Below are 25,010 nucleotides of genomic sequence, written 5' to 3'. Positions count from 1 at the left end.
ATTTTATGGGAAAATGGAGGAACTTGAGGATGGTTAAGCTCCATGTCAAGAAAAGAAGAAAGAAAAGAAAAAGAAATTGAAGGATACATTGAACAAGATTTCACAGTAAGACAGATAGAGCATGTCCAATCCATGAAGCTTTGGAAGCAGGAATACAGAAAAAATCTCTACTGATGGAAGAAGAAAACAAACACAAAAAGCACAAATGGGTTAGTGGTCTCTTTTGTTTTGTATTGCATGTGAACGATTTTAAGTGCACATGTTGAATTCAGTCCTGTCTAAAATATTTATATTTGAAAAAATTGCTATAAACTGCCTATTTGTTTCGCACATGTCACAAAATGGGGGATAAAGCATTGGCCCTCGAATTCAATTTAAATGGTGGCAACATTGACAGCTGTTAATACATTAAATGCTGAATCGAATGCATTAATGTATGCTACTAATGCTTAAAATACTAATGCTTGAAAATAATTCCTACGTTTAAATATAGGCACCAGTACTACAATTCCAAAATGAAAACCATTGTTTGAAGCTGAAAGATCTGAGAAGAAGTCATTATATTTGAGCTGCAATTCTCGCTAGTTGGAAGCATCATGTTTGGAGGTGGGGATAACGTTGTGCATTCCTGCGATCATATTGTTTAGCTGCCACTAATTAAGTTGTGCATATTGTTCCCTTTGGAATGTTTGGATAAATTTGTTTGCATAGTATAGCTTGCTGAGGATAAACATTCGTAGAATTTGAAAATAATATTAAACACCAGATGGAATAAAATAATAATAATGGAATGGGATTTATATAGCGTCTTTTCTATACTCAAGCGCTTTACATCGCATTATTCATTCACTCCTCAGTCACACTCGGTGGTGGTAAGCTACTTCTGTAGCCACAGCTGCCCGGGGCAGAGCTGACGGAAGCGTGGCCATTCTGCGCCTACGGCCCCCCTCCGACCACCACCAATCACTCACACACATTCACACACAGGCAAAGGTGGGTGAAGTGTTTGCCCAAGGCACAACGAAATACACATTACAAGCTATGAAGGTCCATGAAGCCATTGAGTACTCGTGTTCCAGAAGTTCCAAAACATGCAGGACTGTGGACCCATAATAATTGTTACCTTTCGGAGGCGAAAGAAAAGCGAGATGTTTACAAAGAACCTCTCGCAGATTTTAGGAAATTCTAAATACAGTAGGAACAAAAGTAGAATATTAAATCCATTCATTGTTTGTTCCTCCATTGTACTATCTTTTTTTAAACCTAAATTTCTTTATGTTTCATTATATTTTTTATCATAGTTGAATAAGTAAATTAGATTTCATATCTGTGGCCTTCTTGAATAAAATAGTAACCGATTGTACCTTTTTGGAATTTTCAACAATGTCAAGTGGCAACTTTTTTGAATTGCATGATTATAGGCTCAAGCCCATAATAATTTTGGGCTTTATGTGAATTTAAGTTTAATTGCCGTGCTGACAGTGCCATGTTGTACAATGTATCTTTTACTCTATGAGCAGTTAACCTTTCCTTTGTAACAGCAGTTATGTCCTGATGTCACTAGATTAGTTTTAAAATCTAATCCGTACCCACAGTTCCCCCTCAAAGACTGCTGTTATAAAAAGTAGGTTAGCTATTAGTGCATTAATTTACAAGAAAATTGGTCTGCCATATTTCTCTGCATTACAGTAATTGTACCTGAAAAATAATCCATTACCTGTAAACTTCTGGACTATGTAAGACTTGAAAGGTTTTTATAAATAGCACATCTGTATAGGGAGTAAGATCTAAGACACAATATTGGGAACATTACCACCCAATCGAAGAATATATCTTGTATTCCACTTAGGTCTTGAAGCAATTATATATCTTCATTATACATTTGTCTTTTTAATTTATGTTCCAGTCAAGTCGAGTTTAGTGCATATGTAGAATTGCGGTGAGTTAGATACAATGAAAATCTTCCTAGCAACGCAGCATCAAGCTCGCAGACTCGGACAACACATCTATCTATCTATTAATATATAAAACTCTCGCCCAAAATTCCGAAACGGAACTCCGTCCGGCTGTCACATTTCTTCCATTGATTCCCTGCAACTCCGAAACTGGACGCAGAATCGCCGACATCTTTTCCATTTCGGTAGAGATTTCACTTTTCTTTCTAAGTATCCGCTCCTCATTACATTCCGTCGTGTTTAAGTACACGTTTTTAATCAAATCCTTCCCCCCCCCCCCCAATATTTCAAAACTAAACTGGCTTCACACCCACAGAACCTTCACCAGCCCCAGCCCCTGCTGAACGTTCCATCGTGTGATGTCACAATGCCCAATCTTCACATATGTCCAATCGGAATGGATTCATTTACATATGCCTATGCAGGAGCCCCAGCCAATGGTGAACGTTCCATCGTGTGATGTCACAATGCCCAATGTTCAAAGACATCGTTGCCATAGAGAGGGAGTACAGAGAAGGTTCACCAGGCTGATTCCTGTTATGTCAGAACTTTCATATGAAGAAAGACTGGATAGACTCGCCTTGTAATCGCTAGATTTTAGAAGATTGAGGGGGTATCTTATAGAGACGTTTAAAATTCTTAAGGGGTTGGACAGGCTAGATACAGGAAGATTGTTCCGGATGTTGGGGAAGACCAGAACAAGGGGTCAAAGTTTAAGGATAAGGGGGAACGCTGAATCGCCGACATCTTTTCCATTTTGGTAGAGATTCTCTTTTCTTTCTAAGTATCCGTTCCTCATTACATTTCGACGTGTTTAAGTGTACGTTTTTATCAAATCCTAACCCCCCCCCCCCCCCCAATATTTCAAAACTAAACTGGCTTCACACCCACAGAACCTTCACCAGCACCAGCCCCTGCTGAGCGTTCCATCGTGTGATGTCACAATGCCCAATCTTCACATATGTCCAATCGGAATGGATTCATTTACATATGCCTATGCAGGAGCCCCAGCCAATGGTGAACGTTCCATCGTGTGATGTCACAATGCCCAGTGCTCATAGACATCGGTGCCATAGTGACAGTACAGAGAGTCAGATGTGGGCCGAGGAGCCTTCAAGACAACATGAGATGTTCCCATATTGTGTGAAATATTTACGTCATTCACCCCTGAACCTCGATAAGAACACCACCTGCACATCTTAATTAAATTAGAGAAAAACGGAAAAGAGGTCGGGCATTTACACTTTTAAGGCTCTGTGTGTGTCGAAGCTTCGTGTGTGTGATGCCGCACCGCTAACCCCCCCACCACCCCCCCCACGCGTTGCCGAGACGGACCCGACTTCGACGACTTCAAGATACGATATTTTAAGACGGCAGGGACCCGACTTCGACGACCAAATCTCCCCTGGGGGCTACAGGTAGGGAACGGTCTTTATGCACTTTTCAACTCTGTGTGTGGGGGTGGTTAGTGTGTGTGAGGCGCCCGCCCCCCACCCCCCCCCCCAGTGGGGGCTACGGGTAGGGAACGGCTGCGTTGGGGGATCAGACCCAACGGGTTTGCCATTGGTCGTCGTGTTTAAGTGCACGTTTTTAATCAAATCCTAACCCACCCCCCCCCCCCCCAATATTTCACAACTAAACTGGCTTCTCACCCATAGAAGCAGCACCAGCCCCAGCCCCTGGTGAACGTTCCATCGTGTGATGTCACAATGCCCAATGTTCAAATACATCGTTGCCATAGAGGGAGTACAGAGAAGGTTCACCAGACTGATTCCTGGGATGTCAGGACTTTCATATGACGAAAGACTGGATAGACTCGGCTTGTACATGCTAGAATTTAAAAGATTGAGGGGGTATCTTATAGAAACTTACAAAATTCTTAAGGGGTTGGACAGGCTAGATGCAGGAAGATTGTTCCAGATGTTGGGGAAGTCCAGAACAAGGGGTCACAGTTTAAGGATAAGGGGTAAATCTTTTAGGACCGAGATGAGAAAAACATTTTTAACACAGAGAGTGGTGAATCTCTGGAATTCACTGGCACAGAAGGTAGTTGAGGCCTGTTCATTGGCTGTATTTAAGAGGGAGTTAGATGTGGTCCTTGTGGCTAAAGGGATCAGGGGGTATGGAGAGAAGGCAGGTACAGGATACTGAGTTGGATGATCAGCCACGATCATATTGAATGGTGGTGCAGGCTCGAAGGGCCGAATGGCCTACTCCTGCACTTAATTTCAATGGTTCTATGTTTCCCTCTCCGAAACCCCTCTCCCACCCATCCCTCTCTCACCCCACCCCCCTTCCCTCTCTACGCCACCACCCTTCCTCTACACCCTCTGTCCCTCTTCCATCACTGCCCCCTACCCTCTCCCCCTCCCTCTCCACTCTTTCCCCTCTCTCCCCCACCCCTCTGCCCCTCCCTCCCTCCTTCCCTACCTCCCCATCCTCCCCTCCACCACATCTATCTCCCCTCCCCCTCTCTCGCCCCCCCTCACCCCCGCTCTCCTTCCCTCCCAAATCTGTCCCATTTCCTCCACCGTCCTCTCCCCTCCTCCCCTCTTCACATCCCCCCTCCCTCCCCCCACCTGTGTGTTTGGGGGTTGGTTAATATGAATTTTGTGCCGCAGCCCCCCCTCCACCCCCCCCCCCTGCAAAACGCCGTTGTGAAACAGACCCAACGGGTCTGCACTTGGTCTATATATTACTAAAAGTAAGATCTTGACCGCTTTTGACTCACTGCGATGTGATTTCCGAGAGAACGCTGCGACTTACGGCCGTCATTTTGGGCCACCTTGCTCAGAGCTCCCCTCCGCCGGACTGGACTGGAGGATTTTTCCCATGGATGAAAAAGCAGAGAGATATTAATGTTTTTTTTAAATTGCCATTCTCTCTGCTGCCCCTGCTGGTGGGAAGGGGGGAGGGACTATAAAATCCGGAATTGGTGTGCCTCACTCAGTCTCTGCAAGATGGAGGAAGCGAGAGGGTCACGTCTCTCTGAGCTCTGAATAACACTGAACACATGTCTACTCAACTGTGAGTGCCCTTAATGTGGTTTGAAAATGAAAATATGGTTGGTTTGAAGTAAAAAGGCACTGCAAATGGTTGTTTGGGGGGATTGGGGTTGAAGTGAAAAGGCACTGCAGAGGGTTGTTTGGGGGTTTTGGGTTGAAGTGAAAAGGCACTGCAAATGGTTGTTTGTCTAAACTTGACAACTTCCTGTTTGCATGATATTGATTTTAGATAAAACGCTACCACTTACGGCTGTGATTTTTGGCCATCTTACTCAGTCCCCCTCCGCTCATCAGGTGCAGGGGATTCTTCCCATCAATGAAAAATAAAAGTGTTATTAGTGTTTAAAAAATGTTGAGAATCTCTCTCCTGTCAATCACGCCATGAAGGCCACACCTTTTCCGGTGGGAGGGGGAGGGATTATAAAACCCGGAAGTGTGGGTGTGGCTCAGTCTCTGCATGATGGGGGAGGGAGAGGTCACGACACTGTCTGAGCTGTGAATCAACTGAATGTCTACTGAACTGTGTGTGGTGTTTTGTGTAGTTTTATGGTGGTTTCACCCTGCTTGAAATGGTATGAACCTGCATTTGAATGTGGTGGCCTTGCACCCTCCTTGAAATGGTATGAAACTGAATTTGGTGGCCTTGCACCCTGCTTGAAGTGGTATGAAACTGCACTTGAATTCGGTGGCCTTGCACCCTGCTTGAAGTGGTAGGAAACTGAACCTGAATTTGGTGGCCTTGCACCCTGCTTGAAGTGGTATGAAACAGCACTTGAATTTAGTGGCCTTGCACCCTGCTCGAAGAGGTAAGAAACTGCTCTTGAATTTGGTGGCCTTGCACCCTGCTGGAAATGGTAGGAAAATGGGTTTGAATTTGGTGGCCTTGCACTCTGCTTGAAATGGAATTTCAAGGAATAGCCGTGAGTCTACAGCCAGCCCACCAGCCGTGAGTGAGCTGCCAGCACATCAGGCTTGAGGGACTGAGCTGCCATCCCAATAATCCATTTGGCCCACAATATCCATACTAGCCCTCTGGAGACCAGTAGTCCCTGCGGCCAACAACACCCATACCAGCGCTCCAGAAAGCCCCCCCCTCCCCCCCACTGGCCACCAATATTGGAATTGGTGGAGAGGTGGAATATTGCGTCGGGGGACCAGCCCTCCCGTGTGAACATGGGACCCAACGGGTCCCACTTAGTCTAGTAAAACATAAAATTATGCAAGACAGTGTAAAGAAAAAACACACAAAAACACAATTAGAAACATGTCCATGGGAATGCAAGAGGATATCCGTAGTGGAGGAGGTAGGATTACTGAGGTCGAATTAGCACTGTGCAATTCAGTTCAAGAACCACACAAGGCGGCATGGTAGTGCAGTGCTAGAGTTGCTGCCTTACAGTGCCATAGACCTGGGTTCGATCCTGACTACGGGTGCTGTTTGTACGGAATTTGTACAGTCTCCCTATGACCACGTGAGTTTCCCCTGGTGCTCTGGTTTCCTCCCACACTCCAAAGGTGTACAGGTTTGTAGGTTAATTGACTTTGGTAAAGATTGTAAATTGTCTCGGTGTGCTTGTAAATTGTCTCAGCCCTGCTTCCATGCTGTATCTCTAAAGTAAACTAAACCTGATGGTTATAGGAAAGTAGCTATTCCTGAACTTGGTGTTGTGCATCATCAGGTTTCTGTATCTCATGCTTGACAGTAGCAGTGAAAAGATGACATGGTCCAGGTGGTGGGATTCCTTGAAGATAGATGCCATCTTTTTGCTGCACCTCATGGAGATGCTTTTGAGGGGGAGGTGGGAGTCTGTACTAATGATGGACTGGCGTATGTCCATATTTTGATGCCTTATCAAATATTGTACAGGTTACTTTTGTTAGGTGAAACTAATGTGTGTTTTTTTTTAACTTGTTCATTACTTGATGCAGCAAGGAAACCATTATACTGCTAATGTCTTTATTACTTCAAGGAAAGGCTGTTGAATATTTAAAATTGTATATTTAAAATCGTACTTCCCGCAAAGCTTGCCTTGGGATGGCATGAGTGATATTACTTAATTGATCAACATTCTGCAATTGATCACAAACATAATTGGCATATCTCCTTATTTAATGTTTGACAGTTGATCTCTGTTAATTGAGGGGAGCTAAAGCTCTCTTATCACTTAATTAAGTTGGACTTTCCACAAGCAACCAAGAGTTTGTCTGGTTTTGTGACCAATTATCAGTGGATTATTTTTCAAGTTTTGTACAAGACCTTTCTTGAGATAGTTTAATTTAACGTAAGAATATGTTGATTGCAACATTGGTGCCATTGTCTTGATAAATAATGCAGGTTACACTAAATATGACTAAAGCCACTTTCTTCAGAATTAAATGTCAGTTTGGTAACTGTTTATGTAGACTGCTTTTCTAAGAGTAGACAACTAAATGTTGTCAAATGAGGCATATCAGATGTTAGTTTACAGAGCAGGTGTTCCGTGGTCCTTGGGTTGTGCTAAATTTTCCTTTTGATATTAGATGTGGAGATGTGAATTCAGCATTTTACAAAGTAATAATACTGCTAAAGTCATTTTGATGAAGCTGAAAACAATAAACGCTCAAAGTGCTGACTTTTTCAATATCATGTTCAAACTAAATCAGCAGGTACTTTCCAAAGAGCTGTTCTGGTTTGTATTTTATATCATTAAGCTCCCACGTTTGTAATTAATGGTTTGACCTTGCTTCCTATTAAGCACTATATTTTTTCTCATTAAGGATGCATTTTTTAAATGTCAGTAAAATAAATATTTCCATTTATGTTGCACTCTTTGTCTGTGGAGTAAAATGAATTAGAAGTTGATGGCAGGTGACTAGACGATTGTGTTACTTGCTTGAGAAGGCTTTGAAGATTAAAACTAAAAGGAATAGAAAGATGAAAAGCCTCAAGAATTTTTGAGAAGGGCAGAATAATTACAATACTGGTCAATGGATTTGAAGGGGGACAGACATTAATCTGGCATTATGGGATTGGCTTTCAATTGTCTGGGTAATAATTGACATCCGTTTAAATAGTTTATTGGTCTGTACCAACGCACACGGTGACTACTGAAGTATAGTTTCTGCTGTAATTTAGGAAATGTTGGGGAAACATTCCTTTCAAAGATTAAAAATGATTGAGAGGATCTTGAAAATGTGTGGCTTTTTTGGGACTCAGATATCCAATCAGGAAAAATTAATGAGCAAAAGACAAAGTGCTGGAGGAAATCAGCAGGTCAGGAATCAGCAGGTCAGGCTGCATCTGTGGAGGAAATGGACTGGTGATATTTCATGTGGGGACCCTTTTTCACACTGAGAATTATTTGCAATGGGAGTGCACAATTTCTCCAGCAGGGGATGCAAGTGCATAATTGGGACTTCCATGACTTGAGCTTAAAGGCCATAGAGAAAGGCACTGGGACAGAAGCAATTGTCAAACTTAGGAAGATGTGAATGAACTTTACCATGGTTTTTGTGGGAAGACCTGAAGCACAGGTGCACAATGTTGAAAGGCACAGATTTTTTTATTACGCAGGGATGTCAGTGGTGTTAAAATGTTATAATAAACAAAGCATGAAAGAGGGAAGTCTGTGAATGTGGGATATTCAGAGGCCCTTGATTTGCAAATGGTCCTTCTACAGACATTAAACCCGATGAGCCAAACATTAGCAAATAGGCTATATCACCTGTAGCATTCTTTCATTTTCCTTCCCTTTTGCAGCACAGACAACAGGATATGATTTTAGTGTTCAAAAGGGAACTGCAGATGCTGGAATATCGAAGGTACACAAAATTGCTGGAGGAACTCAGCGGGTGCAGCAGCATCTATGGAGCGAAGGAAATAGGCGACGTTTCGGGCCGAAACCCTTCTTCAGACTGATAGGGGGTGGGGAAAGAAAGAAGGACAAAGGGAGGAGGAGGAGGAGCCCGAGGGCGGGCGGATGGGAGGAGACAGCTAGAGGGTGAAGGAAGGGGAGGGGGGGAGGGGACAGCACGGGCTAGCCAAATTGGGAGAATTCAATGTTGATGCCAAGGGGACGCAAGGACCCCAGACGGAATATGAGGTGCTGTTCCTCCAATTTCCGCTGTTGCTCACTCTGGCAATGGAGGAGACCCAGGACAGAGAGGTCGGATTGGGAATGGGAGGGGGAGTTGAAGTGCTGAGCCACCGGGAGGTCAGGTAGGTTATTGCGGACTGAGCAGAGGTGTTCGGCGAAACGGTCGCCCAACCTACGCTTGGTCTCACCGATGTAAATCAGCTGACATCTAGAGCAGCGGATGCAGTAGATGAGGTTGGAGGAGATACAGGTGAACCTTTGTCGCACCTGGAACGACTGCTTGGGACCTTGAATGGAGTCGAGGGGGGAGGTGAAGGGACAGGTGTTGCATTTCTTGCGGTTGCAACGGAAAGTGCCCGGGGAGGGGGTGGTGCGGGAGGGAAGTGAAGAATTGACGAGGGAGTTGCGGAGGGAGCGGTCTTTGCGGAGTCTTTGCGGTCTTTGCACAGTCTGAAGAAGGGTTTCGGCCCGAAACGTCGCCTATTTCCTTCGCTCCATAGATGCTGCTGCACCCGCTGAGTTCCTCCAGCAATTTTGTGTACCTAGGATATGATTTTAATTCATTTTCTGTTCTTTGGATTTCCTGATTCATTGCCAATTCAGAATTATTTTCAAACACACGACTGCATCATTGGTAGACTACGTAAGTCATGAAGGCAGGTGTATGATAGAACCATCTAGCTCACAGCAAAAAAATGTTGGGGAACTGATTTTTGTAATCCATTCAGAGATCCCTATCCCTCCATGTACCAAAATTGTGAATATTTTTAGGCGGGGGACTGTTGCTAATGTGTTAGAGGTAGCATGATATTGGAAGTTCATTGATATTTGAACTCATGGAGGAATATTGATATTTATTGTCGGAAGGAATGTTGGCGTTTTGCAAGGATAGAGTAATATCTGGATGTGTTTCATTTGGCTTTCAAAAGATTGTGGTTGAGAATCATTTGTGAATTCAACCAGCAAGTGACGGAAAAGTCTCAAGAATCAGGCCAGCTCACAATTGGTAGACATATGAATATTATTTCCATATAATAGTCAGCAATACCTGCACCACATGTAAATGTACGCACACTACATGATCATGATCAATTCTGGTGAGCTTGCTCCACTTGTGGAACTATGTCCCGAAAACTTTTTCAGCTCTCCAGACATGGTGGGGGTCTAGCCACTGTGTTTAAGAAACATTTCAACTGCCGCCTCCTGAACGCTGATCACTTCTCTAGTTTCGAAGTGCAACTAACTGTAGTAGATCTAGTCTTTCTCCTCGTAATTGTTCTTGTGTATTGCCCACCAAAAATCCATAAGGACTTTATCACCCAATTTGCTGATCTTATCTCTAGTCTTTTGCCCAAATTTGACAGTTTTGATTCTTGGTGATTTTAACATTCATGTCTGCTGTCCTACTAAGCCCCTGGTGAGTGGATTTATGCACCTGGTTGAGTCCTTCAATCTGACTCCACTCACCACTGGACCCACTCACAAGCTTGGCCATACACTGGACCTGGTGCTATCGTCCGGTCTCCCAATTTGTAATATAGAAATTATTGATGCTTGTCTGTCTGATCATAGTGCAATTATATTTGATGCATCTCTGCCTTTCTCTCCCTCAAAATATCATCTCCCTGTTCGCTACTCCCGCTACATAAACTCATTGAATGTCAGTAAGTTGTCTGAGGCTATCATAGCTGCTCCTGACATCTGCACCATCAAGGCTTCTCCCCCCCCCCCCCCCCCCCCCCATCTCAGCACTGACGATCTCATTTTTTAATTCAATGCCACTTGTTCTTCCATCCTGGATTCTGTTGCTCCTCTTAAAATGAAAAAGCCTAAGCCGAAAGGTTGGCCTTGGCTCAATGACATTACCAGAGCCCTAAGAAGAGAGTGCAGAAAATCAGAACGGAAGTATAAATGTGATAAGCTTCAAATTTCCTTCGAATTTCTGAGAAACAATCTTCTCAAATACCAGGAAGCAGTAAAGTCTGCGAGAACACAATACTTTTCCGACCTTATTTCCAAAAATGCTCAAAATTCCAAGGTCCTATTTAGTACTATTACCGATGTCATATGTCCCGCCCCCAGTACCAGCTTAGCTGGGTCCCCTGCCAAGTGCGAAGAATTCTCTACTTTTTTCACCAGTAAAGTTTAGAACATTAGAACGAATATTTCCCCACCCACCCGTGACCTAGCTGTCTCTTTGGTCTGTTCTTCTAAATTAGATTGTTTCCAACCCGTTACTCTATCCTCCCTTGTAAAGCTTAACTCCACTATGAAACCTGCAACCTGCCCCCTTGACGTTGTTCCCACTGCCCTTCTGAAGGATGCCTTTGCAATAGTCGGTCCCAGTATCCTCTCTATCATCAACAGTTCTCTGACCACTGGCACTGTTCCAACCTGTTTCAAGCACATGTTTCAGCCCCTCCTGAAAAAACCTAACCTAGACCCCACCTTGCGTAGTAACTACAGACCTATTTCCAAACTGCCTTTCCTCTCAAAAGTCATTGAAAAGGTAATTCTAGACCAACTAATGCCTTATCTACATCAAAATTCCAGTCTGCCTGTTGAAGGTACACAACGACCTCCTTCTCGCCATCGACTCCGGCGACTGTTGAATCCTGCTCCTTCTCGACCTCAGCGCAGCGTTTGATACAGTGCACCATACCATCCTAATTGACCGTCTCCAGTACGGGGTTGGTGTTGATGGCACTGCCCTGAGCTGGTTCGTTTCCTACCTAAAAAATAGGAGTTTCTCTACTAACATAGGCAATTCTTTCTCTTCCCCAGCTAGCCTTTTCTGCGGGGTTCCACAAGGCTCCATCCTCGGCCCCATTCTCTTCTCTCTGTACACGCTCCCCCTCGGCCAAGTCATTCAAAGGCACGGCATTTCTTTCCACTGTTAAGCAGTTGATACACAGCTCTATCTCCCCCTGAAACCCAACAACCGGTCTAATTTAAACAGCCTCATGAACTGCCTCAATGACTTAAAATGTTGGATGGCTCAGAACTTCCTCCAACTTAACTTCAAAAACCTTGGCGTGATATTTGACTCCGCATTAAAGTTTGACCAGCAAGTCAATTTTGTGGTAAAAGCTGGTTTCTTCCAGCTTCGTACCATAGCTAAAATCAAATAATTCCTCAAATTCGACGACCTTGAAAAAATCATCCGCGCATTCATCTTCTCCCGCCTTGACTATTGCAACTCCCTATACACTGGCATCAGCCAATAATCCCTGTCCCGCCTGTAATTGGTCCAAAATGCCGCAGCAAGACTTCTGACGGGTACCCGTAAAAGGGACCACATCACCCCGATCCTGGCCTCTCTCCACTGGCTCCCAGTACGGTACAGAATCAGCTTCAAGCTCCTCTTATACATATACAAAGCCCTTAACGGGCTTGCCCCCCCCCCCATATCAAAAATCTTCTAACATACCATTCTACCTCCAGGTCCCTCAGGTCAGCCAACTTGGGGCTACTGACTATCGCGGTCTAGGTTTAAGCTCGGGTGACCGCGCTTTTGCAGTTGCAGCACCTAGACGGTGGATAACATCCCGCTCCTCATCAGAACTGCCCCCACCATCGACTCCTTTAAGACACGACTCAAAACCTATTTCTACTCCCTAGCGTTTTTGAGCCCCTCTAAGGGGGCGCTGTAAACAGTTTATGTATGTATTGTTAGGTCTGTCTACCGTTGTATGTATCAAATTATTACCTGCACTGATGTTAAGCACTTTGGTCAACGTGAGTTGTTTTTAAATGTGCTATACAAATAAATGTATTATTATTATTACAGTTATCCCATCACATTCACAACTCCTTCGTTTGACTTACTATGCCTTCTCTCCACTGAAGTCTTTGCGCCATTGTGTAATGGAAATCACTTCTTCCAGCACGATAGCGAAGAAACCCTTCCATTCTTGTGTCAGCTGTAAGACCATGAGATATAGGAGCAGAATTAATCCATTTGGTCCAACGAGTCTACTCTTTGGTCTTCTTTAGTTTAGTTTATCGTCAACGTGTACCGAGGTACAGTGAAAAGCTTTTTGTTGCATGCTTACCAGTCAGCGGAAAGACTACATGATTACAGTTGATCCATTCACACTGTACAAATGCATGACAAAGGGAATAACATTTTGTGCAAGATAAAGTACAGTAAGGTCCGATTCGTTCAGTCCGCCTGGACCTATGTGATCTCCTGGTTCCTAAACATTTTAACTCTCCCTCCTATTCCCATTCTGACCTTTCTGTCCTGGGCCTCATCCATTGTCAAATGCAAATTGGAGGAACAGCACCTCCTATTTTGCTTGGGCAGCTTAAAACTCAGTGGTATGAAAAAGTAAAGTCTGAAGAAATGTCACCTATTCCAATGCTGCCAGTCCCGCTGAGTTACTGCAGAATTCTGTGTCTATCGTCGGTATGAATATTGATTTCTCTAACTTCTAGTAACCCTTGCTTTCCCCCAGGTCTCCTACTAGTTTCACTGTCCTCCTGATTAATTTTACTAATTGTATACCTCGTTGTCAATTTCCCCTCAGCCAATAAAGAACCTTCGTACATTTCCTTGATTATTGTCTGCTTTGATCTGTCCTTTTCACACCTTACATGCTCTTTGTACCCTTTCATATCTCTAGTTTCTCTCTCCCCTGACTGTCTGAAGAATGATCTTGACCTGAATCATTGCCCATTCCTTCTCTCCAGAGATATTGCCTGTCACGTCGAATTACTCCAGCATTTTGTGTCCAATGTGTTAATAAGGTTAGTTGACGTTTTTGCCACGTGCTGAAGTACAGCTCGAAAGGAGTGCTTACTTCAATTAGATTTTGTTCATGTCCAATCTAGGCTTTTTCATGGCTTCTAAAGCTCCATTGAACCCTAATATAGTCTACAAAAAAAAAAAAGAAACTTGGAGTTCCTTACAGTTAAGCTTCTTCTTAGAGTTGATATGGTCGTAGAAAATTACGGCATATCTCAATAGTCATATCTGTGGTAATGTTAAAAGCATTGTTCAGTCTAAATCCCTCTTCCAAGCTTATGATCATGACCTATAGTTTTCTCGGTTACAGCTCTTCTAAGTACATTTAATTATATTGAGACTTTTTGCCTCTCTTTTCGTAAGTTCATAAGAAATGAACAGTCGATGTTTCAGGTCAGGACGCTTCTTCAGACTTCCTATGAAGAAGAATCCTGACCTAAAACATCACTGTCAAATTTATTTCCTTCCACGAATGTTGCCTGACCTGCTGAGTTCCTTTGGCAGTTTGTGTTTTGCTCATGTATCTTCTGGTGGTCTTTATGAACGCCATATCTTATAAATTATATAACTCAATACTTTTACTGTAAAATGTAATTCTTATCTTGGTGCTCTTTTCCCAACTTCACACTGGGGTTCACAAGTTATTGGAGTTGAATTAGGCCATATGGCCTAAAAATAAGTTTACATTTATTCCTGACTGTTGCTCATGAATTGCATCGTTTGTCCCTATACTTGCTTAAAAACTTTTAAGTGCTATACGTTTCAGTTGAGGGGAAGAAGGATCGACTATTTTCACAAAGAGAAACAAATTGCTGGAAATGCTTTAGTCTGAAGAAGGGTCCTGACTTAAAACGTCACCAATCCATGTTGTCCAGCGATGCTGCCTGAGCTATCCCAGCAGTTTGTGTCATGTTTGCAGGAAATACTTTGCGGGTCTATGGAGAGAGAAAGTGTTAACATTTCAGGTCTGCTACCTTATTGCTCCAGCCATTTACCACCTGGACTTCTTAAATCTTGGTTCTTTCATTATTTTCGATATACTGTAGGCATGAGGTCTGGTTTTAAAGGATTCTCTAGAAATTGAATACTAACCTAGACTTTGCAGGAACTGAGTATCAACTGGCATGTTCGAATAACTTGCACTCTCCCATTACCCTTCAGTGCAAAAGATTTTGCCCTATAAATTATTGGCAATGCAAAACAGTAAGTTTGATGCAAACCCAGACCTTCAGATGGCACCCCATTATATCTTGTTAATCAAGTTTTAAAGGTTGCGAAGGGAACAACTCTTGATGCTGTGAATTGGGTTCAAACCAGGTGTCCAAAATGAATTAGAGAGCGTGATTTGATTGTTAGCAAAAAAAAAAGACTTTCTTTAAATAAAAACCATGTGCGGTTTAGCGAGAGTCTGGAATATGCAGGTTGATTAGTGGTTCAAGATAATAAATCTCATGAAATAAATGCTTGTGCTATTTAGCAGCTTTGCCAACTTTTTCCAGTGAAATTAATTGGCAATTAGAAAGCAAGTAGAGCAGCTTCGGGAAACGTAGAAGCGGAAGGTGAACTGCTATCTTTCTAAGACTAATAATGGACGGTGCAAATGACCTAGCGGCTTGTACAGATTCCCAGATCATGGGGGTTCCTGCCATATCATAGGATTCTCATTGATTCAGGATAAAGGGGAAATCTTTTACGACTGAGATGAGAAAAAAAATATGTACACAGAGAGTGGTGAATCTCTGGAATTCTCTGCCACAGAATGTAGTTGAGACCAGTTCATTGGCTATATTTAAGAGGGAGTTAGATGTGGCCCTTGTGGCTAAAGGGATCAGTGGGTATGGAGAGAAAGCAGGTACAGGATACCGAGTTGGATGATCAGTCATGATCATATTGAATGGCGGTGCAGGCTCGAAGGGCCGAATGGCCTACTCCTGCACCTATTTTCTATGTTTCTATGAAACAGGCCCTTCGGCAAAATCGTCTATGCCGACCATGATGCCCTATGTCAACTAGTCCCCTTTACTGCGTTTGTCCTATATCCCCCTAAACGTTTCCTATCCATCTACCTGTCCAAGTGTCTTTTAAATGCTGCGATAATACCTGCCTCAAGTTCGCATTAAATCTTGGCCCTCTCACTATAAACATATGTCCTCTTATTTTTGATTCCTGTCCCCTGGATTTAAAAAAACACTTGTGCATTCACCCTGTCTCTTCTCACTATTTTATACACCTGTATAAGACCAGTCCTCTGCCTCCTGTGCTACGAGGAATAAAGTACCTGGAGTTCGGACCCTTAAGTTCTGGTGGCATTCTCTTAAATCTTCTCTGCACTCTTTCTAGCCTAATGACATCCTTCCTACAGCAGCGTGACTAACTGAACGCAGTACTCCATGTGTGGCCTCACTATGTCTTGTACAACTGTAACATACAATGCTCTCCATAATGTTTGGGACAAAGACCCATCACTTATTTATTTGATTCTGTACTCGACAATGAACTATGAGATCCGCACTCTTCTGAAGACCAGACACCGGGCATTCATGTCTGATGATACAGTGGTCTACAAGAAGTCCAGATACGACCTTTGTAAGGCCATCAAAAAGGCCCAAAGGGACTTCTGCTCCAAACTGGAGGATGAGACAGATGTTCGGCAGCTGTGGCGGGGCTTGAATGCAATCACCTCCTACAAGGCGAGATCAGGAGGCAGCTCGAATGTCGGCGAAACATCACTCCCTGGCGAGCTCAATGCGTTTTACGCACGCTTTGATGGGGAGAAAACTGATGTGCCTTCTCGAGCCCCCATTCGCTGTGATGGTATTTCAGTCACAGTTTCAGAGGCCGACGTCAGAAATTCCTTCAGAGGGGTGAACCCTCGAAAAGCGTCTGGACCTGATGGTATACCCGGTCGTGTTCTAAACGTGTGGACCAACTGGCTGGAGTATTTACGGACATTCTCAACCTCTCACTTCTAAGGTCTGAGGTTCCCACCTGCTTTAAAAGGGCATCAATTATACCGGTGCCCAAGAAGAGCAAGGTGACGTGCCTCAATGACTATCGACCAGTGACACTAACGTCTGTGGTGATGAAGTGCTTTGAGAGGTTGATCATGGCGTTAATCAACTTCCACCTCGACAAAAACCTGGACCCTCTGCAGTTTGCTTACCGCCACAACAGATCAACTGCCAGTCCCTTTGCGATTAGTAAGCTCACCAGTGCTCTCTTTCTTCTCAATGATGTTCCAAGCAGTTGATTTTGGTAAGCCTAAGGTTTAGCTGATGTCTCTAACAGTTTTATTCTTGTTTCTAAGTCTAATAATGGCTTCTTTGACTTTCATTGGCACAACTTTGGTCCTCGTTGATAAACAGTAATAAAAGTTTCCAAAGGTGATGGAAAGACTGGAGGAAAGACTAGGTGCTGAGAGCTCTCTTTTACCTGAGCAATTACAAACGCCTGTGAAACCATGTGTCCCAAACATTATGGTGCCCTGAAATGGGGGGACTATGTATAAACACAGCTGTAATTTCTACATGGTGAAACTAAAATGTATAGAAATACCCTTTAATACAATCTGCAATGTGCGCTTTAACCACATGTGATTTTTTTTAATTACATATCTCAAATTGTTCAAGAGTTCAAATTCAAGAGTTCAAGAGAGTTTATTGTCATGTGTCCCTGATAGGACAATTAAATTCTTGCTTTGCTTTAGTACACCAGAACAGAGTAGGCACGAATACAAAACAGATCAGTGTGTCCAAATACCATTGTATAAATGTATACACACACATGAATAAATAAACTGCTCAAGTGCAAATAAACAAATTATGGGCTATTAATGTTCATAGTTTTGTCCGAGCCGAGTTTAATAGCCTGATTGAGGCACGAGGCAACCAGTCAGCATGCTCTCTACTGTGCACCTGTAGAAGTTAGAGTGAGTCCTCCTTGACATAACGACTCTCCGTAATCTTCTCAGGAAGTAGAGGCGCTGATGTGCTTTCTTTATGATTGCACCAGTGTTCTCAGACCAGGAAAGATCTTTAGAGATATGCACGCCCAGGAATTTGAAGCTCTTGACCCTGTCCACCATCGACCCGTTGATATAAATGGGACTGTGGGTTCCCATCCTACCCCTTCCAAAGTCCACAATCAGTTCCTTGGTATTGCTGGTGTTGAGGGCCAGGTTATTGTGCTGGCATCATTTGGTCAATCGATCAATCTCACTTCTGTACTCTGACTCGTCCCCATCAGTGATACGTCCCACAACAGTGGTATCGTCAGCGAACATGATGATGGAGTTCGCACTATGACCGGCAGTCATGAGTATACAGCAGGGGGCTAAGCAAGCAGCCTTGAGGTGCTCTCGTGCTGATTGTTATCGAGGCTGACACATTTCCACCAATACGAACTGACTGTGGCCTGTGAATGAGGAAGTCGAGGATCCAATTGCAGAGGGATGCGCAGAGACCCAGTTCTGCGAGTTTGGTAACCAGCTTGGAGGGGATGATTGTATTAAATGCAGAGCTGTAATTAATGAATAACAGCCTGACATATGAGTTTTTGTTGTCCGAGTGGTCCAGAGTGGAGAGCCAGCGAGATCGCATCCACCGTTGAAGACAGCTGTAATTTCTGCATGATGAAACCAAAGTGAATACAAATGGCCATTATTAAAATCTGACAACGTGCACCTTAGCCACGTGTGATTTTTTTTTTCTATTACAAATCTCAAATTGTGGAGGACAGAGGCAAATAAATAAACGGTGGGTCTTTGTCCCAAACTTTATGGAGGGCCGTTAACGTCCCAACATCTATACTCCATCCCACGGGCTTAAAAAGCTCAGTGTACCAAAACCCTTCTTGACCAGCATATCTACCTGTCACAACACTTTCAGGAAACTATGTATCTATACTTGTAGATCCCTTTTCTCTACAACACTTCTCATGGTTCTACCATTCACTATGAAGTTCCAGTCCTGGTTTGACATCCCGAAACACAACACCTTGCACTTATCTGCATTAAACTTCATTAGCCATTGTGCAGAATAATAATTCTGTATTTTTGCAGAAAATGTAATGCTGTAAAGTAAAACAAATGATTTGGGATTTTCTTCTGTGCAGTTGCCCTTTTGACACATTCATTTTCATTTTTGCTCATTTCTGAGAAGTAATATCAATGTTTTTTTTTAATTTATTGTTTGTGAATGATCCACAACAACACACATAGTGAAAGATCAATCTTTATTCCATAAGCAATCAGGAACATTTAAACTACCAGCCATTCACTTCCAGCTCGGCGCGGCTTGTGAGAGCCGCCTGACCTTGCTAGTGTAAAGATGTGTAGTACCATAATACCATGTAATGGGTGGCATGCACATATGTGTAGTGGAGATTATAAATGGCATGGGTTAATCTATAATTATGTAATTCAAATTTCATGTTTGTAAGTCGATTGCATGCAGTCTTCAGTGTCCATTAGAATCAATTTAAAATTGCGTAACTAACAAAAGATGGCTATCTTTCCTGCATTGTTCAAAGCAAAATTGACGATGACAACATAACCTAGAAATTTTGTTGCAGCAAGTTTGATACTAGGATCACAAAGATGCAGTATCAAACGTCTTTATTTCACCTCACAGTACACATTATCAGGTAGCATTGACATTGATCTCCTTTTGCATCTTTCTGGCCCAGAAATTCATTCGTAGGGTTTTGAGGCTGGGGCACCTTTAAAGGCCTGTCCCACTGCGGCGACCTAATTCAATGGACAACAGGTTCAGGAGTAGGCCATTCGGCCCTTCGAGCCAGCACCACCATTCAATGTGATCATGGCTGATCATCCCCAATCAGTACCCTGTTCCTGCCTTCTCCCCAGATCCCCTGACTCCGCTATTTTTAAGAGCCCTATCTAGCTCTCTCTTGAAAGCATCCAGAGAACCTGCCTCCACCGCCCTCTGAGGCAGGGAATTCCACAGACTCACCACTCTCTGTGAGAAAAAGTGTTTCCTCGTCTCCGTTCTAAATGGCTTACTCCTTATTCGCGAGTTTAGAAGAGTTTGCCCTCGACTCATACTCGCAACATGGTCGACACGAGGTCCTAGGAGGTCTTTGAAATTCTCCTTCATGCTCGAGAGTAGTCCCCACGTACTCGAAGCCTCAGCTAGATCGCGGTGTTTTTTTTCAACATGCTGAAAAATGTCCGCGAGCAAAAAAAGGTCACCATGGAAAAAATCAATATTCTTTTACTCGTAGGTTTAGTCGAGGTAGGTGGTAGTAGGTCGTAATGCTATCGTAGGTAGTCTAAGGTAATCGAAGGTAGTCGAAGGTAAAGCTCGTTGAGAAAAAAAAGGTTAAGTAAACCGACCGGTAATGTTAAATGCCCGCTAAACTTTAGTAAAAGCTGTCTGGCTTCTTAAAAGTGTCTTCCCCCCCCCCCCCCCCCCCCCCCCCCCCCCTCTCCGCACTCTCTAAAGGACTTGCCGTAACTGTGCCAGCCTTCTTTTCCCTTCCTGTTCATCGCGGGTGTGAATTTCAGACAGAGCTCCCCTGCTTTCCCTGGCCCCTGCCTTTGCGATGTGTGTGTGTGCGGTCGGTCGATCTGGCTTGCGGTTTCATAGCTGACGGTCGATCCAGCTCGAGGTTTTTCAGGCGAGTGCCCTCGAGCTTGAAGTTCGAAGACAGTCGCTGAAAAGTCGCATTAGTGGGACAGCCCCTTTAGTATCACCTATTGCCAAATAAAAGGCTATAACCGATTGTTTAAAGGGAATAATTGTTGATTCTGAACCACACAGCGGACATTAAAAAAACATGTTGCAGCTCTCTGATAATAGAAACGTTATGACAAATGCTGTAGAAGTTTCAATTACAGGGGAATTGGTAATCTTTATTCATTTATTCTGTATTTGCAATCTTCATTTGAGGCTTTTCCCTTTGAATCTGTCATGTTCTGTGCAGGTGCAAATTCATGCCAATCTGCTACTTTAACATGAGGTATTCATAGAGCGCAATACATTACTAAATTGACATTTCTCTTCAAACAATCCATCATGGCTGGTGCACATTTGCATTGGGCAAATTTGATGCTTACAATAAGCACAATTTGAAGTGCTCACAAAGGGAGATTTTATCCTGAAATCACAGAATTTGTGATTTTCTTGAAAGGCCATAAAGTAAGGATCGCTCAAGGCTCTTTATTAGATCAAAGGTCCTAAAGCAGAGCTACTAACTATCGGAACTACACCGTCTCAAGTTGCTTCCATTTTTGTAATTTATTTTTCTAATAATTTATTTATTAGTTCAATAGTTCCAACAGTCCTTCATTGTCACGTGTACCCTAAGGTACAATAAATTTTTATTTACCATAGTCACACCAAAAAAAGCAACAAGACACAATATTAAATATAGCAAAATCAGAGAACCCCAGCCATCAGTCCAATGTCCGGGCCACACACACGCTCTTCACCGTGATGTGACCAGAGTTGCACTGATCGCCTGTCGCTCTCCCTGCAGTCCCTGTCTGCCTGAACAGTCAGAATGCTGCCCGCACTCGCACCAGACTACAGGACGCTCCCGTGGCGCGACGTCCCCGCAAACACCGAGACCACCGCACTCACGGCAATCCCTCCGAGTCCCCACCAGCGCAGGCAGCATCCATCTTGTTTTCGGTAACCTCGTGCTCCCCATTGTGATGGAAGGCAAATATCTTTTACCTTCTTCCTCCTTTTGTGCATAACTTAAAGTTTTAAAGGATGAAAGATAAATTGATTGAAATAGAGATATGCAATAGCAAGCATAACCTAGACTGAATATGTAGGATGAATTTTAGTAAGTAAATCCTCATAGTAAACGGACCTCACATTTAATATTTGTTCTTTCATTGATTTGTGATTGTCCCATTTGCGAATTCAAATAAAGCTAGTTGCAGATCATTTCTTTCTAGGATGACACCTAAGATTCATTGTTCAAAATTAGTCTCACTCCAATTCTGTTTTGCTACTTTAATGTTAAGATTTTTTTTTGTACATGTTCAAAATTCTAAATTACTAGAAATTCACAATCATTCATGAACATTGATAAATGTGCAAGTTGCGTTCTGCATCTCAGATTTAGTCCTTTGACTTCAAATTTCAAATGTGTTGTCGTCATCTGAGTGGTAAATCTCTCTTTGATGATTACAGATATCATGTTATAGAATGAGATGTTAATGGCAGCTAGTATAAACCAAAAGTAATAGCCATGGAATGCAGAATGAGGTGATCTAAAGAAAAGAGCAAAATCTTGTAATAAAAGTTGGAACCATCACCTTTTAATGTAACTATGATGTGATTTTTTTCTTCTGTGTTCCTCATAATCTAAAGGTATTTTGAGGAGAATAATTTTCTCGGAGAAATCGATATGCAATACAATCCTTGAATTCTAATCCAGGCACAGAGGCAACGGCTCAAAGCTCAACAGTTCAGTCTGAAAAAGGGTCTTGACCCGAAATGTCACCTCCATGTTCTCCAGGGATGCTGCCTGACCCATTGAATTACTTTGGCACTTTGTGCCTTTTTTAGCTCAAGCAGAAACCGCAACAGGGAGAGGCATAGCTTGTAAAGTATTACTCCTCAAGTCAGTTTGGTAATATTATGCCATGCGACCGCAGCAGAAACCGCGACTACTCTTTTGTATTGAAAACTACGATGACCATTTGCAGGTGAAGGATTGTCCTACCTTACCAGAGCTATCAAGGGAAGCCTGATGTCAATCACAGCTTTTTGGTGGCGATGCTTGGAGATTTTGTTGAGGAATATCAGGAAATTATTGGCTTAAGGAGATATGTGGGATCGTAATGTACTGTACAAGAAGATATTCTGTAGTATGGTTAGTGAGGCATTGAGTATATTAATCTCACTCCAATTCTGTTTTGCTACTTTAATGTTAAGATTTTTCTTTGTACATGTCTAATTTCCTCTTAAATATCACAGATTTGCCTGAATGATCTTTCACTTGTAAGACTTTGTACCAATGGCTTGTACTTTTGTTCTTAATTCTTGCAATTACCACCTCTTCTCAGTCACTTCAAAACTGCTTCAAGGCTAAGAAAAAAGATCAGCCGGTTATTGCTGATGGTGTACAAATGTCGATTCCTCTTGGCATTCATACCTTCCCATTTAATTACATGAATATAATTGGGCAATTGCAGCAGTCTTTTTTACTTATCTTCTCTGCCAAATGTTAGTCGTTGTTTCTGAGGTTTTCATGACAGCAAATTCAAACTGCTTTGAGATGGGATACCTTGAAAGTTACTACTCTCACTGTGGTGCTTTCTGAGGCCGCAAACGTAGTGCTGTTACAAGAATGTAAGAAGTGGCACTTAGGCAAAGGCACAGGATGACAAGTGTTTAAAAAGACAGCAAAAATTATTAATGGCCAGGTAAATTCACATGAGATAATTGCTTAGTGAATTGTAATTCAGTAAATTTAATTAATCTAGTCATCAGATGTACTTTTCATTTGACTGTAATATCTGGAAATATAGTTAATGTTTCATCGTATTATGCAAGAGTGTATTTTTGCTTTGAGTTTCTGTGAGCAATCTTAAGCATTAGACTACCTGAAGAAAGGATAATTGTATAATTCAAGGTAAAAGCACATTTTGTTTCCTTCCATCTTCACATGCTATTAACACAATTTAAAGTGTCACTAAATTTGTTGTCTTAATTGGCAGATTTTAACTTCATTTGTGATGCAAAAAATATTTTAACTTCAAAGGTACATTTCAGAATAATTGCTGCGTAATACTCCTAAGGATGCTCGTTATTTAAATGTACTTATTTCATAAATCTTCCCAGCAAAGAAACCAGATTCAGAAAAGACCGATGAAAAGAAGAAGAAATTGATACCACCACCATTGCCTACAATGCCACAGTTCCAGGTGGGTTTACTGGTCTTGAATTCTACGATTTGAGGAATTATCACTTTGAACTTTTGGTTTCCAGCAGTCCCTAAATATCCGAGGAAAAAAATATTCTGGGCCAAATATGGAATATATGAAAGTTAGTGAACTGAGACCCAGATAAACGTTATCAAACAATAACACCCACCTCCAGTTAATTAAAACATTAATCATTTCCTTATGTCTATAATATATCACAGTTCCGTTGCTTATAGAACCCACATCCACAAGGCCATTACTGTTGAGAGAAAAAATATCCTGTGGTATGCATCTCCACTGATAATATGGGTTTCAATGGGGTAAACTCTGCTTGCGTTACAGAAGTTCATGATTCAAACTGTTTTGTATGAATGCCAACATTTCTGTAACACAAGCGTATACTGTGCTCATAAAAGGTTAATGTTGCTGAACTGGTTAGCTTCCCATTCAGACCTGTTGAGACTGCTTCACTAATGGCTCATGTGTTTAAATCTTTGAACAATCGTTCCATTCCTTTCTGGTAGATATCTGCTACAAACCTCAGTTTATTTCTATGGGGTACAGAAGGGGGCATTTGAATTCAGCTAAGAAAATTATTAATTATTTCGAAGTAAACATTGATCCCTTGGTAGAAACTAGGAAGTTAATAGGATAATAATAATGTTGGGATAATGTTACATTTTTTTTGTGTTTGTCTTTACAGTGAAGACAGTTCAGAAATAGCAGGTAACCAAGAAAATTAAAAAACAATACATTTTTCTACACAACAAGAGTATAGGCAAACTAATGGCGCTGAAGTGATAGTGGGACCATTCCTTATGATCTCTGAATTCCAAACCATATTGGAAAATGCCAATTGCAACTAGGGTGAAGAGAATCTACTGGCCTGTTATCTAACCTAACAACAATCATGGGCAATTTGTTGGAATTCTTAATTAGGAAAGTGATAAATGAGTTTACACGAGCTCATCGCCACTAGGTTATTGTGATTGAGGAGAAATTGTGCCAAACAAATTTTAAGAATCTAACCACCAATGTGCATAAAGAGGAGCCAGTTGATACAGTGTATATAGATTTCCAAATTACAATTGTAAAGGTGCAAGGTTTGGGGATCATGCGGATTTGTAATATATAAATTCAGATTTAGAATTGGATTTATAAAGGGAATTTATAAAATCCACAAAGGATCTCTCTTTCATCTACACCCAGACATGCTGTTATATAGTGATAGGCATTATCAACCCTCAGCATAAAGTCAATTTCAATGAGACATAACCATCTTCACATGAGTAACTAATTGGGAAAAGGCCAGGAATC

The 25,010-nt window shown here is 42.4% G+C and overlaps 1 protein-coding gene across 1 annotated transcript in view; it reads left to right on the top strand.

Moving 5' to 3' along the window:
• kiaa2026 (KIAA2026 ortholog) overlaps positions 1-25,010 on the top strand; it is a 69,700-nt gene that overhangs the window by 29,880 nt on the left and 14,810 nt on the right. The window contains 3 exon segments of the mRNA XM_033017961.1: positions 63-93; positions 95-216; positions 23,611-23,693. Coding sequence (XP_032873852.1) covers positions 63-93; positions 95-216; positions 23,611-23,693 — 236 coding nt within the window.

This window comes from Amblyraja radiata, chromosome 3 (genome assembly GCF_010909765.2).
Source record: "Amblyraja radiata isolate CabotCenter1 chromosome 3, sAmbRad1.1.pri, whole genome shotgun sequence".
Taxonomy (NCBI): domain Eukaryota; kingdom Metazoa; phylum Chordata; class Chondrichthyes; order Rajiformes; family Rajidae; genus Amblyraja; species Amblyraja radiata.
Note: the sequence above shows the minus strand (reverse complement) of the source record. Positions and strands in the feature narration are given on the sequence as shown.